Source organism: Manis javanica, chromosome 1 (genome assembly GCF_040802235.1).
Source record: "Manis javanica isolate MJ-LG chromosome 1, MJ_LKY, whole genome shotgun sequence".
In the NCBI taxonomy this organism is placed as follows: domain Eukaryota; kingdom Metazoa; phylum Chordata; class Mammalia; order Pholidota; family Manidae; genus Manis; species Manis javanica.
In genome coordinates this window covers 240,336,292-240,353,153 of record NC_133156.1, presented here as the reverse complement: position 1 = coordinate 240,353,153, position 16,862 = coordinate 240,336,292, and the positions used below count along the sequence as shown (strand labels likewise).

The window sequence follows — 16,862 nt, the reverse complement described above, 5'->3', positions numbered from 1 at the left end:
GCATCAAGCAGACAACTTCGCACAAGCCACGCAGGAAAACAGCACTCCCAGAAACAGCACTCCTTCCTGCCTCCTACCTGCCGGGCTCCTGGAAGCCTCTCCTTGTCAGGGCACCGAAAGGCACTGGTGGGAGCAGGGGCCCAGTGGGTGTGGTGCCAGGAGGCCCTGAAGAAGCTGGGGTCTGCGGCCCATGGCCCAGCACCCCCCCACAGTGTGCATGCCACCTGCACTGACCAGTGCACTGAGCTAGCGGGCTGGCCACGGACCAGGGGGAAGCCTGACTTCTTCCTGCCCGCAGGGAGCGGCCGTGCACACTGAGGGGGAGATGAAAGGCGCTCTTCACCACCTACTCCTGAGAAGGGAGAACGCATCAGCTACACCTGACACAGGATTCTCGACCTCATTTCTTTACCATGAGGCAGAATTCTACTAGTTTTACTTACTTGTCTAGATCCCATATTGTTCCAGAAAGAATTTAAGGCAACTAACACACATAACCTAAAATGGGATGGGATGGGATGAGGTACACTGAAAACAGTTAAAACATCACACTTTGGTAAAACCGTCCCCAGTAGCTCAGTCCGACCCCCAGGCAGCCCGCTGTCACTGAGGACGTCATCCCAGGAGGGACTTGGAGCGCTGTCACGAGGCCGTGTCTCAGGTGGGGTGGGCTTGTTTCCGTGGGACAGGCAGAGTAGAAAGAGGCTCAGGAGTTGTTATTCGGTTCACTAGGAAAACAGGTAGGCGGCACTGAGCCCACGGGAGAGGCTACAGCATCTAATGGTGTTACAGCTGGAAGACAAGTCAGAGACCCCACAACCCCACACTCACACGGGGGGAAAAGTCACAGGCCCTCGCCGGGCAATGGCACAGATGGGCTGCAGATCTAAAGGTTCACCCCAGGCTGCTCACCCCAGGCCCACTCACCCCAGCCCGCTCACCCCAGGCCCACTCACCCAGCCCGCTCACCCCAGGCCCACTCACCCCAGCCCGCTCACCCCAGGTCCACTGACCCCAGGTCGCTCACCCCAGGCTGCTCACCCCAGGCCGCTCATCCCAGGCCCACTGACCCCAGGCCGCTCGCCCCAGGCCCACTGACCCCAGGCCACTCACCCCAGGCCCAGTGACCCCAGGCCGCTCGCCCCAGGCCCACTGATCCCAGGCCCACTGACCCCAGGCTGCTCACCCCAGGCCCGTTCACCCCAGGCTGCTCCCCCCAGGCTTCTCACCCCAGGCCCACTCACCCAAGGCCCACTCCCCCCAGGCTTCTCACCCCAGGCCCACTCACCCAAGGCCCACTCACCCCAGGTCCACTCACCCCAGGTCCACTCACCCAAGGCCCACTCACCCCAGGTCCACTCACCCCAGGTCCACTCACCCCAGGCCGCTCACCCCAGGCCCACTGACCCCAAGCCGCTCACCCGAGCCCACTCACCCCAGGTCCACTCACCCCAGGCCGCTCACCCCAGGCCACTTGCCCCAGGTCCACTCACCCCAGGTCCACTCACCCCAGGCCGCTCACACCAGGCCGCTTGCCCCAGGTCCACTCACCCCAGGTCCACTCATCCCAGGCCGCTCACTCCAGGCCCACTCACCCCAGGCCGCTCACCCCAGGCCCACTCACCCCAGGCTGCTCACCTGAGCCCGCTCACCCCAGGTCCACTGACCCCAGGCCGCTCACCCCAGGTCCGCTCACCCCAGGCCCACTGACCCCAGGCCGCTCACCCCAGGCCCAGTGTTTCTTCCACAACCTCTGCGTGCTGACCACAAGAACAAACCGAGAGGGAGAGGAGAGGGCATGTCACAGGAGAAGGGGCTTTATTCTCTGCAGAGTGACGGCTCCCCATGAAGCACAATTTATTTACATTTATCATCTGGGAAAGACAAGAAGATTCGGATGATGATGTGCTTACATTCCAAGCCATGGAACGACTTCCAAATCAGGGTGTGGCCACGAACAGCAGGGAGGCAGCTCTGGGGTCGCTGCCCGGCTGTGAGGAGGCCCGCTCCCCACTCCCCCGCGAGCAGCAGCCCTCCTGTCTGCAAAGGTCCCACTTTAAGGGTGGCTGTGGGAAGTACACGAGGCGATGCCTGCAAGCCCTCCAGGTGGCCCGTTGACAGGCTGGGCCCACAGTCCCCGTCCTCGCTCAGTCTGAAGGGACAGTGGGGCCGGCGCTGTCCTGGGTGCTGAAGCTACAGCCTGTAGTCGGCCGAGGCTGCTGCCAAGGCATCTCAGTCTGCAGAGGAGGACGCAGGGCTGAATGCAGACAGCAGGTGTCAGGAGGGGAAAGCCGCTATCAGGCAAGCACGTGTGGGCTGGCAGAGGGCAGGGTGGGCTGCAGTGGTGACGTCTGAGAGAGACACTAAGCAGGGGCTCCGGGAAGAGTCGATACGGAGCTAAGAAGCTGCTGCCCATTAACGCCCCAGGAGCTACATGTGCAGGTGAGGAGGCGACCCCTCCAGGCTCACTAGGGCCCGCATCCCACAGAGAATTACCAAGAAAACCTGGTGGAGAAGGGACCCGAGGAGCGCATCACACCACCCCCTTTCTATAGCATGTATCCCCTCAAATTCAGCAGGTACCACATTTCCACAGAGCCTGCTGGGGAGCCATCATGGTGACCCTGAAATGCTACTTCTGTTTCAGGAATAAGAAGTGATCTAAAGGAGTGGGGGCCTTTCCAGTGCCGCTCCAGCCACCTCAAGGCAGGTGAGCACAAGAGGTGCGACAGGGCTTTCCCGGCAGCACCCGCCAGGGGTGGAGCCATGGAGCGAACCTGATCGGTGCTGAGCCCGAGCGCCATCACAGGCTCCCGGATTCTTCTCCCTCCACTGTCACTGTTCCATGATGGAGCTAAGGATGGAGAGCACTGGACCACGTGCACTGCCCAGCCCTGTGTGCCAGAGGGCTCTTACGGAGACACAGGACCTCCACATGAGGACCCCAGGCTGCTGTGGAATGAACAGAAGCTGGTGGCCCCAGTCCTCTGCCTGGAGGCTGCAGTCCCTCTGGCGCACGGGGAGTCATGCAGCACCGAGGTCCCCTGTGGCCAGTGGCCAGGCCCCTCTTCAGGACACGTCTGGGAGCCTCCCTCCTAGAGCTGCTCTCAGCGCCAACTTATAAGCCAAACAGGAATGCAAGCAAGCAAACAAAAATCACTGGTTGCCTGGTGGTGGGCCCCAAACAGCATCCCGCACCTCCACATAGTCACCAGACTCGCATTTCTGAGACTCAGATTCCCTGTCTACTAACAAAACCAACATCACTGAAGATACTTAGAAGAAAGAAGACACATAAGAAGGCCAAATGGGGTGAGGGTGCAGAGAAGGGTCCTGGTACAGCGCTGGTGGCACCTCCAACGTGCAGCCGCTCTGGAGAGGAAAGGCGGTTTCTCCAGAACAAACGTCACATACCAGACGACCCAGCAGCTGCACTCCAGGGTGTTTGATCGGAGAAACAACCTGTGTGCATGTGAGAACCTGCGCATGAATGTTCAGAGCAGCTCTATTTTTAACAGCCAAAAGCGGGGAAACTCTACTGTCCCTGGGGGCCTGGTTACACAAGCACACGCCATCCTGCTGCAGAGCGCCACTCAGAATGAAAAGGGAGGCGCCTCGACCCACACACAGGGGTGAGCCCGGGGAACTATGACTTATGCAAAAAGCCACCATCCCAGGCTCCACAGCATGCGAGTCCATGTACAGAACATTCTTGAAAGAGCAGGTTCCGAGGACGGAGCAAGACCAGGGCCAGAGCCCAAGGGCACGCACGGGGGAAGCAGGCTGTGGCTCTAACAAGGCAGCATGAGAGACCCTGACTGTACTGTGACGACAGTGGCAGCTACACAGACACGTGACGAATGCGTGGAACCCATCACGTACACATGTGTGAAGGGACACGAAATGCTGAGTAAGTCGCCATTGGGCTCCATCAATGCCAAGTCCCGGGTGGTGACTGAAGAGTGCTTACGCGATACTGGGCGGAGACCAGGTGAAGGGCAGAGTCTCTCTACACTGTTCCTGCAACTGCCTGTGGGTCTACAGTTGCCTCAGTGCAAAGGTCAAAACACATACACAACAGTGTAAAGGACAAAAAGTGCAAGACACACCTGGAACAGGGGCAGCGAATTCAGAACGATGGCGTTCCAAGACGAGTCCGAGGCTGCGCATGGATGCCAGGTGCCCCGTCACAAGCTCCCTCGCATGGGTGTGCGACCACAGGTGTACATCACCTCCCTACAACACACACGCAGGCAGGCCCCTGCTCTCCCAGTGGGGCTTTGGTGGAGGACTGAGCCTGATTGGGGTTGGGGCTGGGGAAGCAGGCCGAGGGCACCTCCTTAGCACCCCCAAGGGGCAACTAGGAGCCTCGCCCAAGCTCACCCATCCCAGCCCCTGCCTTAGACACTGACGCTGTCTGTATGCATCAGCTCGCTGGAGTGACAGCTGGCCTGTGTTGCGCTCACCCACCTGCTCCCCAGCACATGTGCACAATCTCATGCCCGCACACATGGGCATATGTGCACATGGGTGCTGGGGCTAGCGCCCCATCTTGTGCAGACTCAGTGGGCACTCAGGCAGCCAGGTGACAAGGCCAGGGCAGCTCCCCAGGGACTCTGCAGAATGGGTCAGTGTCTCTGTGAGAATAGCACAGCCCTGACCAGGGGGCAGCCTGACAATCAGAGAACATGCCACCGCAGGCTGAAACAGGGCCTGCCAGGCTGCACCCCCTACTCTCTCAAGACCCCAGCTGCCAATGAAACTGCGATCGGCCCAGCTCCAAATGTCACCTCCTAAGCGAATCCCTCTTCAATTCTGCCAGTAAAAATTAATTACTCTTTCCTCAGGGGTCCCCGGCACACACTTCATAATGATTCCTGTGTCACAGCCTGTCCTGTGTCACAGTTAGATGTTTACACCACAGGCCTTGCCGGAGACATTATGATTCCTTGGGACTGGGTCCCCAGATGCATCACCTTGGTGTCCCTGGAGCCTGGCAGGTGCGTGCAGCAGGTGCTTAATACAGATCTGTTGGATGAAACGTGTCTAATTGGCGAGTGGACTATACAGAGGCCCTGGTGCCCTTTCTTACGTGCACCTGCACACACACAGGGAAGTGTTACTGGACAAAGACAGACAATGACTGCCTTGTAACCAACACCCTGCACCCAGTCTTTGCTGGAAAGTGTGGCCTCCAAATTTGCTGAGGCTTCAACAACTTCAGAGCAGAGCTGTGAGCGCCTGAGGAGAGTCCCTGGGATTTCAGGTGGGCATAGAGAACTTCCCTCACAACACGTGGCAGCACAGGGCCAAGGAGCCCCAACGAGCAGTGGTGGCATGCTGACGTTCCCCGATACTGCCCAAGCCATCAGGGGAAGTGACCACAGGATACAGGCGAGGAGGGCTTGGTGCACGGCATCACGTGCACACAGCCATCCATGTTTAATGCACAGAAGAAGTAAGCCTTTAACCTGAAATAACAAAGTAATTTTTGCGTTGGACTGCAGAGTAACAGAGTATTCATGGGGTTAAAAGGCAATGTGACACTGAAGTGCTGTGCAGTGCCTGACTGCTACCATCCTGGCAGGTACCCGGCAACACTGGGCTCGGGGGAAAAGGAAAAGGGGACATAGGCTCTTTCATAATATATGCAATAGGGCTTCCATAAATGGGTCCAATCTAGAAAACAACTGGGACTTAAAAACAAAAAAGAAAGAAAGAAATTTATAGCACCTTTTTAAAAGAAAAGAGAGGTTTCAAGTGTGCACTGAAGCTTCTGCCATGTGCATCTGTGCAACCCTGCACTGTCTGACCTTGAGGCTTGTTCTGGGCGTATGAAATATGCAGAACCCTACCAGGCCATGCTGCCGCGGGCTGTGTTGTCAAGGTGACAGAGCAGCTCCAGGGTGTGCGCGGTGCTCGACGAATCGTCAGGGGACTCGTGACTGCCTGGTTCCAATTCCTTCGGCATCCTCCACACGGCCGCGCATGTCAGGACTTTGCTGTCTGAAGCGAAGCGACAGAGGGTAACGTCAACACAGCACGGCAGGCGGGCACATTCCACAGACAGTGCACGAACGCCCCGCAGGCCCGGAGCAGGGCACATCTGCTCTTTAAAATATTTAAAACTGCAGAGCGCGAGCAGAGAGAGGACATGGCCAGAGCGGGCAAGCAGAGCAGGCGGGCGGGCAGCTCCCGCTTAACCCACTGCTTCCTACTTTAAAACCACTATTCTGTTTCAGAGGCAATTTAATTTTTCTCAAAATCAATTTCCTTCCGTTCTTCTTCAACAGCTCTTCCGAAAAGGGAGCAAAATGGGGGAGGGGTGCTGACGGTGTGCTCAGCATGCACAGCCCGGGTCTAAGGTCGGCACGATGTGCATCCTTCTCAGGCTTTAGGGGAGCATCTCACAGGGGCAGTGCACCCCGAGAGGCACTCTGCACACTGAGCTGTTGATGCTCCAGTGCTGAGTGAGTGGGAACCAGGGGTGCGAAGTCCGCGGCCCACAGGTGCTCTCTGTTGCACCCTGGCTCACAGGCACAACAGCCCAGTCCTGAAGGTGACGCCTTCCACTGTACCACCAGCCACACGCACACGACCTGTACACACAGTGGCACCATTCGTGCTCCTGCAGCTGGTCGCTCAGGTCCCGCCTTTCAGAGTCCTGACGCTCTTGACTTTTAATCTGTGCATTCTTAAAGAACTTTGAAAAGCCACATTGTGGATAAAGTTAGGTAAGAAAGACTGGGGTCACTTGTTTTCAGGGAACATGCCAGGCTCTAGGTCTCTATCACTCTAGACAATTTTTCAATAAGACAAAATGACAAGTAAGAACCACCCCTCAAAAAAATCAGACAATATTATGTGCTAAACATTTAATCACAAATCACTAAATATGAATCCTTTCAGAATTTGCTTTCTACTTAATTCTGAACTGTGTATGTGTAAACACCTTTCCCCTTTAAAGAAGGCCTTTAAAACATGATGATAAAACAGTGGACAGGTCTCAACATTAAGTCATGACTTGGCAGCAAGCGGAGAACACAAAAGAACCGGAGAACAGGACAGAGCACCTCGTGGGTGGCATTTCCTGCACGCAAAGTAAGAAAAAAATAAAGGACCTTATGCTACATGCCCTTTGTCCTATTGGCTCCAGTGCCCTTCAATCTAATTATCCACTCATCTACCAAGAAATACAGCAGTGAACACAAGGGGCACACCGCCCAGCTTCGCGGGCACCGTCGGGATTACCATTCTCGCCACGACCCTGTAGAAAGTAGGAGGGTCAGGGTTCCAGCGAAAGCCACCTGGACCCAGTCCCTGCTCACTTCACGTACCTCACTGGGCCTTAAAGAAAAAGAATCAAATGTGTCATACACATACACTTCTGTTAACATTTCCATTTCAACTGCAAATGCAGTGCACAGTGGTTTCCATCCACATGAGAAATTAATTTTCCTGCTGAAGTTCTCAGTCCCACAGTTGTGCAGTGCCTACGGACTGGCAATGGCCCCCTGCAGGTGAGAATCACCACCTGAGGTGAGGGGCGGCTGGGACAGGAAAGAGGAAATGCATGCCCGCAACACTCCCCTAATAGAGGCACAGATTTTATTAATCTTCCTAAATGACAACAAAAGAAATGGCTAATCTGAAAAGTGATGGAACTAATGATACAAGTGCTAAATTGTGGCTGTGCTGCAAAATGAATGCAATGCACATAATGACAGAAGGTATGGGATAGACAGTAAAAATAGCTATTACCTGGAAGAAATGACTGGTGGTAGATTCCCACTGAGCAAATTCCTTCTTTGGAGAATTTTGTTCAGGTGTCAGGAAAATAACTCTTTTCCTGTAACTGCCTGCTCACCCAACAAACATAATAGTTGGGGGTGAAATATTAAGTGTTCTCCCCTTGGGGAGAGGAAGTAGACAAGAACGCTTTGTACTGCCATGTCTAGTCGACATTGTACTAGAGGTCCCAACTTCTTCAGTATGGCAAGAAAAAAAATAAAGGTGTAAGAATAGACAGCAAAAATGGAAATACCATTAGTTGCTAAAGATTATGTGTATAATAAATTTAAGAATCTACACTATACTACTAAATATAAAACAGGGAACTTAGCAAAATTACTCAACAGAAAGCTGATATATAAGAATCAACTGGCTATCTATGAATCAACAACAAACATTTAGAAAACGAAATTTGAAAAAATATTAACATTCACATTACTAAAATCAAATATCCAATAATATCTCAAACTAAAGATGCACAAGACCTATACAGGTCAACATGAAGAACTCCGGAGAGAAAGTGAAGGCCAATAAACGGAGGGTATACCATGTCCATGGATTAGAAGCTTCACTCCTATAAAGTTCCACTCCACCAAAGTCCCAGCAGGCTTTCTGGATAATAATCAACAACCTGCTTCTAAAGTTCAAAAATTTACATGAAAATGTGAACCACCCAGACAACCAAGACAGTTGTGAACAGAAAAAAACTGGATGATTTACAAACCCTCTATCAATTTAGTCTTGTACACAGAAAAATAGGCTAGAGAAAAAGAATGGAATGATTTACAATAAAAATGTCACTGCATTAGAGTAGACAAAGGATGGTCTTTCCAATAAAAGATGCTGGATCAACTGTATCTCTATAAGAGAAATAAACTTGTATCCTACCTCACAGAACACTCAAAAAACTAATTCCAGTCTGAAGATCAAAATGTAAAAGACGAAATAATACAAACCTTTTCCAGAATGGAGGAGTGGGTTACAACCTTGGGATAAGCAGATTTCTTAAATAGGGCAGAAAAAACACTAATCATAAATGAAAAGACTGATAACAGACTAGATTAAAATTAGAATTTTTATTTATCAAAAGACATTGGACTTCATCAAAATAAAAAATTTTTGCCCTTGGAAATAACACTGTTAAAAAAATGAAACACAACTGGGAAAAAATTTTCAGAATATATACATCTGACAAAGGTCTTATATCCTGAATATATAAAAAACTCCTACAACTTTAATAAGATAAAAATGATCCAATTTTTTAAGTGGGCAGAAGACTGAATCAGACACTTCACAAAAAAAAAAATATGAATGGTCAACAAGCACCAGAAAAGATTCTCAGCATCAAAAATAAATAACTGGAGAAATGCAAACCAAAACCAAAACAAGATACTTTACTCATGCACTAGAATGACTCAAAAGTAACTTTAAAAAGATGAACAATACCAAGTAATGTTGAAGGTGTAAGAGCAACCATCCCTGTCAAGGATTACTGGAAACAGTGTAAAATAGTACAAACGTGTTGGAAAACACCTTGGTGGTTGAGCATTAACTTATAACATAACCCAATTCCGCTCTTAGGAGAGGCTGGTTGATAACAAGCTTTGCGACCGCTCTCTGACTCTGCCAGTTAAATCTGGCCCCAAAGCAAAGTGGCCTGGGGACGGTGTAACTGCCAGGACCTGGGGGGTAGCAGTCACCATGATGACATGGCCAGGGTGCTGGCCAAGGGGGGCCAACGGGCGCAGAGCTGTGGAGACGCACGTGTAACAGGAGGAGGAATTCCTAGGAGCAAAACAGATGGCCCTCCCCCCGAGTACTGCCTGCCCAGGTGTGCACGCATGCGTACACGCAAACTCAGACGGAGACAAGACCTAGTGAGCATGACACTGAGGGATGCCATCCCATTAAAGACCCTTGTGTGGTTCTGGGCTGAGGCAGTTTCAGACCTGGAACGCACTGCCAGACAATGCAGTCAGATGTCCAGGAGTTAGGGGCCCACACTAGGGCAAGTACCTACTGTGATGGTTGCCCTCATCTGCATCCAAGGAGGCCTAAGACAACGTACGTGGTGACCATCCCCTGGGCAAAGGGTGGCACCCAAATAGTGCCAGGGCTACTGAACACCAAGTCGGAGACCCAAAGCATCACGGCACTCCCTGGGAGGGCAGGAAAGTCCCAACATGCACAGCTTCGACAGCAGCTCTGGTCACCCTCGGCATCAAGAGAAGTGGCAGAAGCCACTGGCCTGGCCACCTGGTCAGAAGCCCAGAAGGAAGAAGACTGGAAGGCCGCAGACAGGAGTGGACACCTGTAGCGCCCCTGGGCGGCGAGGTGGCGCGCTGGGCCCTCCATCCTTAGGAGGGCCGGTGGTTCACCGCCACAAAAACAGACATGTATTTCAGGTATGAGTTTGTCTTTCCCGGCCAGAGGCACCGCCTGGGGCAGTAACCAGGTGCCTGAGCCCCGCAGAGACCAGGCATGTGAAGAGAAGAGGCCACTTCCCCAGGCGGCAGGGCAGGACGGGCCCACAGCAAACCACACGTCAGAAACCCCAGAAGCTGCCGGCTGACCGATCACTGCCGCGTCCAAGCCGAGTGCAGCCAGGCTGCCGTCTCCAGAACACGGCCCGCATGCTGAGGCAGACACTCCAACTTGAGAGCCGTGGGCCTGGGGGCCTGGGGTGAGAGCGGGGTGAGCCCACTTACTATCACCCCAGGACCCACAGGGCCTTTGTGTTTCCTGTGTCCCAGCTCAGGGCTCTGCAGGGCTGGAGGTTCTGATTCCCAAAGGGGGTGCTTTTGCCAGGGCCATAGCAAGAATCCCCTCAAACCACAAGAGACAACTGCCTTCTTGACGGCTTCTGACCAGGGAATGAGGGGAAGGGGCATCTTGGCAGGGCAGGGGTGCAGTACGGGGCAGGGAGGCAGCTTGCAGGAGGGGGTGTACACAGGCACTTTGTCCCCCACCCAAACACAAGCAGGCCTCAGTGCCTGAGCCCAGGCCCTGGGGAACCCAACAGGGACCCTGAGAGCAGCACAGGCGACAGCCAAGGGGAGGGCACCCCAGACGGAAGGGGAGGAACAAAGACCTCTGCCTGATGACCCCCTGCTCAGGAGGAGAGACCCCCGGAACTCTGGGGAGACAGGGGGTCTGAAATGCCAGACTTCCCTGCAGGAAGGCACAACAACACAGGTTTGACTATATTTTCTTGTTTTCAAAAAACAATCTCTTTTATTTTCAAGACAATCTCAATTTTATAACTTAAAACACAAGGGCACTGTTTCCTCACTTCCAGACTCCAGCCACATCCATGGCCTTTGTGCCAGAGGCATGCCTTCCCCCTGCTCCCAGCTCCGGCTCAGGCCACGGCACCTGCTTTGCCAGTGGGAGGTCAGCAGACATGAGACAGGCAGAGACACGAAGTTGCACAGCCCAGCTGGGTGCTTACACTTACGTGCTTACTGTAAGAACAGGACCTGGAGAGTCCTGTTCCGTGGACAATGGCCTGCCTGTGGCCGCAAACTAAGCCCAGGCACGGCCAGCAAAAGTCAGCAACTCCAGCCAACTAGCAGACAGCTAAGAGAGGAATGAATGCTCTCAGGCGCCACTGAGAGGTCGTGGCTCTGTTATGTGGCAGTGAGCTGATGGACCCATGCAGCCACTGACTGCAGTCGCCTGCATGTGTGCTCACCTCCACCGTCATCCGCGTGTGTGCTCGCCTCCACCATCACCCGTGTGTGTTCTCGCCTCCACAGTCACCTCCGTGTGTGCTCGCCTCCACTGTCAACCACGTGTGTGCTCGCCTCCACCGTCACCCGCATGTGTGCTCGCCTCCACCGTCACCCGCGTGTGTGCTCGCCTCCACCATGGTCACCCGTGTGTGCTTGCCTCCACAGTCACCTGCGTGTGTGCTCACCTCCACGGTCACCTGTGTGTGTGCTCGCCTCCACGGCTGAGGAGAACACGAAACTGAGTCACATATGGACACTGCCCACAAGACTGTAAAATACATTCACATGGCTAAATAATACAAGGTCTGGATTGGCAAGTGCCGTAAGAGAGATGGGGTGAAGTGCTAAAGGAGAGATGCCTTCCCTTAGAAAGAATTACGAGGAAAGTGTTAGGAAGAGGAGCTATTTGACCTGGGCCTTGAGAAGATGTGGGCACAGGCACGTGGACAGAAAGGCGTTCCAGAAGCAGGACTGAGGGCTCAGGAGTCCCGGAGGTAGAGAACGGCCAACAGTCCAATTTGAGACATGGTAAAGTGAATTAAAGCCAGCAGAAACGAGGTTTGAAGCCCTCCCAGGACCTGACCAGGAAGGGCCTTGAGGTCTGGATGAGGCGCGTGAGGGTCTGCTCCCGACCACGGGTGGAGGCTGGCAGTTCTGAATGAGGACGCAAATCAAATGCCTGGCCAAGAGAACAGGTACAATCAATGCAAAGAGAAGAGAAGCTGGGCATGTTTTAGAATGCAAGGTGTGGCCCCGTGGGTGAGACGGAAGGAGCAGGAAGGAGGCTGGCGGCCGGATGCAAGTCGGGAGCATGTAACAAGGGCAAGAAGTAACGAGGCCCGCGAAACTGCAGGTGGGCAGCGGGACAAGGCCACCCTCACCCCACATCCCAGAACCCTGAATGCACACTCCGGTGTGTGGGCCTGGGGACACACGTCTGGCTCCCAGGTTTGCTCGGACACGTCAGGGCTTCCAGAACGTTCATGACCCACCACGAGGCACACACAGTGTGGGGGACGCTGCGGGAGCAGCAGCGCTCGAGCCTTCCTTGACTCACCCCGTCCCCGATGGCTGAGTTACAAGTGAACGGGGACTCTCCAGGGTCAGGCCACAGGGCAGAGAGGCCGAGGGGGCTCCCACCAAGCGGGTCGTATCTGGGCGAGTAACTCCAGCGACAGAAACATCAACATCAGCCAAGAAGTTCACGTAAGACCAAACGAAAACTGCAGCAGAAACCTTTGTAAGATGCAATGAACTAATACCATTGTCTGAACATTGGCAAAGGGGAGGGACAAAGTCTAAGGGGACTTGTGGTATATGGAAAATTAATTTGTATTTTCTGGAAGATTATGAAACTTTCTTTTGAGAGCTTGGACAATTTTGGGAGTATGAAGCGAGCCCAAAGTCCCTCACGGAACCACATAACCGCCGGAAACCGTGCTGAGGAAGAGAAGGGAGTCAGCTGTGTGCGTGCAGGGGGCAGCTGCCGACATCGCCCGCCCTGGGAACACCCACGGCCGCCACGTTTGCTAGATGAATAGTGCGCCTTAGGTCCAAGGAATACGGCACGGAGTATCAGAGACTCCAAACCCTCAGAAGCAGATGAAATGGAAGGTAAGCAGTCCGGAAGCAGCAGCCTGGGAGTACACCCATCAGATATGCAAATTGGCTCTGAAGCTCCGAGGGTTTCCATATCTGTATGAATCTCAACAGAGCATTCAACACAAATCCAGCAGCTATCAAAGAAACTAGTGCTTTCAGGAAGGAAAACCTGGTCCTTAGAAAGAACAGGTTGTAATCACTAGGCAGGCGTTCTTCCTTTCTGTCTGTTTTAAAGCTACCCTGAAGTCAGGTTCTGTCCTGTAACTGCCTGTGCAGAATTTCGATAATGACCGGGAGTCCCCAGAGGGCAGGGCCCGAGCCCCGTGATAAACCAGGCAGGCCTGTGGGCACACACGGCTGGGCTCCACCTCACACCGCAGTGGACTTCAGGGCACGGTGCTAGACTGACGAGCAGCCATGCCCCCTTCTTTCTGCCAGTGAGCAAACCAAGGCCCAGGGCAGGTGACTGCCTCCCCAGCTCACTCGGCTCATTAGCACCAGCAGCAGAAATGAAATGGAGTCTCTTGACTCGTATAACAGTTCACTGCTTTTGAAAGAAAAAACACTGAGCTGTGTCTTTAAGGCCAATTTGATGCCACTGCCTATTTTTTACACGGTGCACACAAGCTGAAGGCACTTAATGAGATAAAAAGATCACGGGGATGAATGAATGGAGGGGGCCCACTTGCGGCTGCCAACAGTGCCCGAGGAGGGTGCCGCTTGCTGGAGGGATCAGCGGGTCCGAAGCTTAGAGGAATCCAAAGGAGATTAGAGCCTTCGTAAGCCCGAAGAGCCGCTCCCGTCAGCTCCGCTAAAGGGCTCACAGTGCCCTGGCAGGGGACATAATCTGATCCCAGCTGGGGGGGGTGGAGGCTTCCGCAGGAAGCTGCAATGCCGGGTGCACATTCAGAATCCGAGGGCTATTTTTAGAGATTTCCGCCATCTCTGAGTCTGGCACAGGCTGAGCAGGGTGAATGAAGCAGAACCCAGATCCACTAATCAATCACCTGACACCCGTAGAGCCTGGCATACACGCCCGGAAACCCAAAGAGTGTGCCTGTCTGCACGGCCGTTCCGGGGCTTTGGGTCGGCACTGCATGCAAATCACACTGGAGCCCAGGAAGTGTGGATGGGCTGCAGGAAGGGCACAAAGGGGATCAGCTTCCCCCCCGCAGGTGCTGCCTGGCCTCTCCTTCTGCAGCCCTGGAGCCGGGGCCCCTGCACCCTGAGGGCTCTGAGCAGGTGGCAGGACCAGGACCCTGACTGCAATGGCAGGGACCATGGGGAGGCAGGACTGGCCGTGGTCTCCAGAAGAAGTGCCCGTCAGATCATTCTGGCCCAGGTGACTGTCCGCAGTGGTGAAAGGAGAGGAATGGGGCGGGCCTGCAGGCACTCCGACCTACCTAGCCACATGACCCAGGTTGGGTGCACACCTGCCCTGAGTCCCCGGGAAGAGTCCCAGCCTTTCACTCAGCCCCTGACTCAGGGCAGTTCATGACCCCAAAGCCCCCTGGGTTTAGGAGGCCTGGGGTCCCCTTGGGATAGGACCCTGTAACACTGACACAAAAATAGGCTGTAAATTGTCCTCAATGCCCTCCCTGAAAGAACCTGGGGCAATACCCTGGGGAAAGGGACGGATCCAAGCTGGGAGAACTGATAGTTTCAGGGCACGCCACCCACTGACAGCCAGACCTGGGAATTATGGCCCGAGTCTGCTGGGCAGAGGGCCAGCGGGCCGCCCTGCTGTAGTCACCCCGGTTCCTGAGTGTACACGGGAACGGGTGGACCAGGCACTGGCAGGAGCCCCGAGCAGCACCCACTGAGGACAGCAGAGCCGATCACAACAGGGAAGACCAGATGGAAGCACCCAGAAGTCCTTTTCCCTATAGAAACAGCACTCAAAGGCAGCCAGCCACGTGAGAGCAGTGGAACGCTCCACGGCCACGGCCACTGGGGTCCTGGAAGATGCCAACCTGAGGTCTTCATCAGACCCCCACAAAGCACACAGTTGGGCCTGCGCAGCAGGCGTAAGTCTCCCGGGGAAAGAGGGGATCACCACCAACCTCACACAGGCTGCGCAGACATCCATGGAGCACTGCTTGCACAGTTCTAGCTGGAAGGGTCCCCTGCAGCCAGGCACCATAGCTAGTCGCACACAGCCCAGGCATAACGGCACCAGTGCCTCTGACTGGCCACCAGACCCCATCCAGGGTGGGCACGCTGTGCCCACTGGCCAAATCAGCCCACTGCCGGTTTCTGTGTGGCCATGAGCTAAGGATAGTTTTGCATTTTAGAAGGGATATAAAAGGAAGCAAGGCAGGATGAGCACAGACCAGGTGCCCACAGAGCCTGAACAAGTCCTGCCGCCCTGTGTCCCTGGGCGCCACCTCCTGGCTCCAAAGGCACCTGCACAAAGGCTCTGTGTGAACCACGTGGCTCCGCAGGCATCTCCCAGGTCGGCCTTCTCAGCCCAGGGCTCTGGGCAGCACTGGGGGAGGAAGGGACTTCTGCAATGGGGTCCCATCAGTGGCCCGGTGTGAGGGTGTCCAGGGAGCTCGGCCCCTGAACAGGCCCAGGACCCTCATCCCTCTGTGACCTGCTGCCTCAGCCTGGCAGTAACCTTTCCGCAGCCCTCTGGACATAGAACACAGCAGCCCTGTAGCCTGCTGCCCACCGCAGCTCAGGAAGCAGCCACACTCCCAGCGCACAGCACTGTCCAGAGACTGCGGACAAGCTCCCCGCTGGCCAGAAGTGTCAAAAGGGCTGCAGCGCAGCAGGCCGCATCACACTGCCCGCATGCAGCTGGCGCTGCCCCCCCCACATGCCCGGCCCAGGTGCCCTCACCGAGTCGCAGGGCACAAGGGCAATCTGCTCTATACCGGGCCCCAGTCACTCCTCTGCCTGCATTAGGAATCGCGCACACCACACGGCCCCGCTCAGCCTGCTTGCTGGCTTCGACCTCGGGACCCAGCCCAGGGCCCCCGACCAGAGACCGGATCACTGGGACAGAACTGCAAGCTGAGGCAGCAAGCCGCCAGGCCTCAGACGCAAAAGGAAAGGGAGGGGCGGGGCTGGGGGTGAGCCTGCAGAATTTCAGGGCTACTGCCTCAGTGACACTCGAGGGGTCCTGCCATCTGCAGCATTTTGGAGTGTCTCTGTCACTAGAAGCCCCAAATTTTGGTGGCCCTTTTGAATCTAGGAGACAACATATGACGCACTGATAGTGGTGCTCCACCCCAGCGAACTGCCAGGCCTCCAGCTAAGTGGCACTGGCGCCGGGAGAGGTCCTGCTGGGGTCCAGGCTCACCCCCACCCCCAGTGGGACCCCGAGCACCAAGGCAAACAGGACGGCTGTGCAGAGCCCTCGGGAGCCCTGGCAGGAGAGTCACGGACCACACCGCGGCTCTTGCTGCCATACAGTGCCGGCTCAAGCACAGCTCCTGCCTGGCCCCAGGACCCGATGAGTAGGACAACCACCTACCACAGGGTGTCAGCTCTGAGCACCCGGACCACTGCACATCACACACAGTGCGGTATGACCCAAGCCATCAGGAGAGGCAGACACATCCAACATCAAGTGGGAATTGTGTTTATTCCAAACAGTCAGGTCCAAGCATGTCCTGATGGCACAGCAGGCTCCCAACCGGGTGTCTGCACTGCCCCTGCTCTGAGGACAATCTTCGGTTCTCATGGGAGGAGCAATAACCTTGGCTTACGGACAGCACTGCCCAGACA

At 55.0% G+C, this 16,862-nt stretch overlaps 1 protein-coding gene across 1 annotated transcript in view; it reads right to left on the bottom strand.

Annotated features, from left to right (window-relative positions):
* EIPR1 (EARP complex and GARP complex interacting protein 1) overlaps window positions 1-16,862 on the bottom strand; it is a 128,744-nt gene that overhangs the window by 33,503 nt on the left and 78,379 nt on the right. The window contains exon 4 of the mRNA XM_073217254.1: window positions 5,856-6,006. Within this exon, the coding sequence (XP_073073355.1) occupies window positions 5,856-6,006 (151 nt within the window). The remainder of the gene's footprint in view (window positions 1-5,855; window positions 6,007-16,862) is intronic.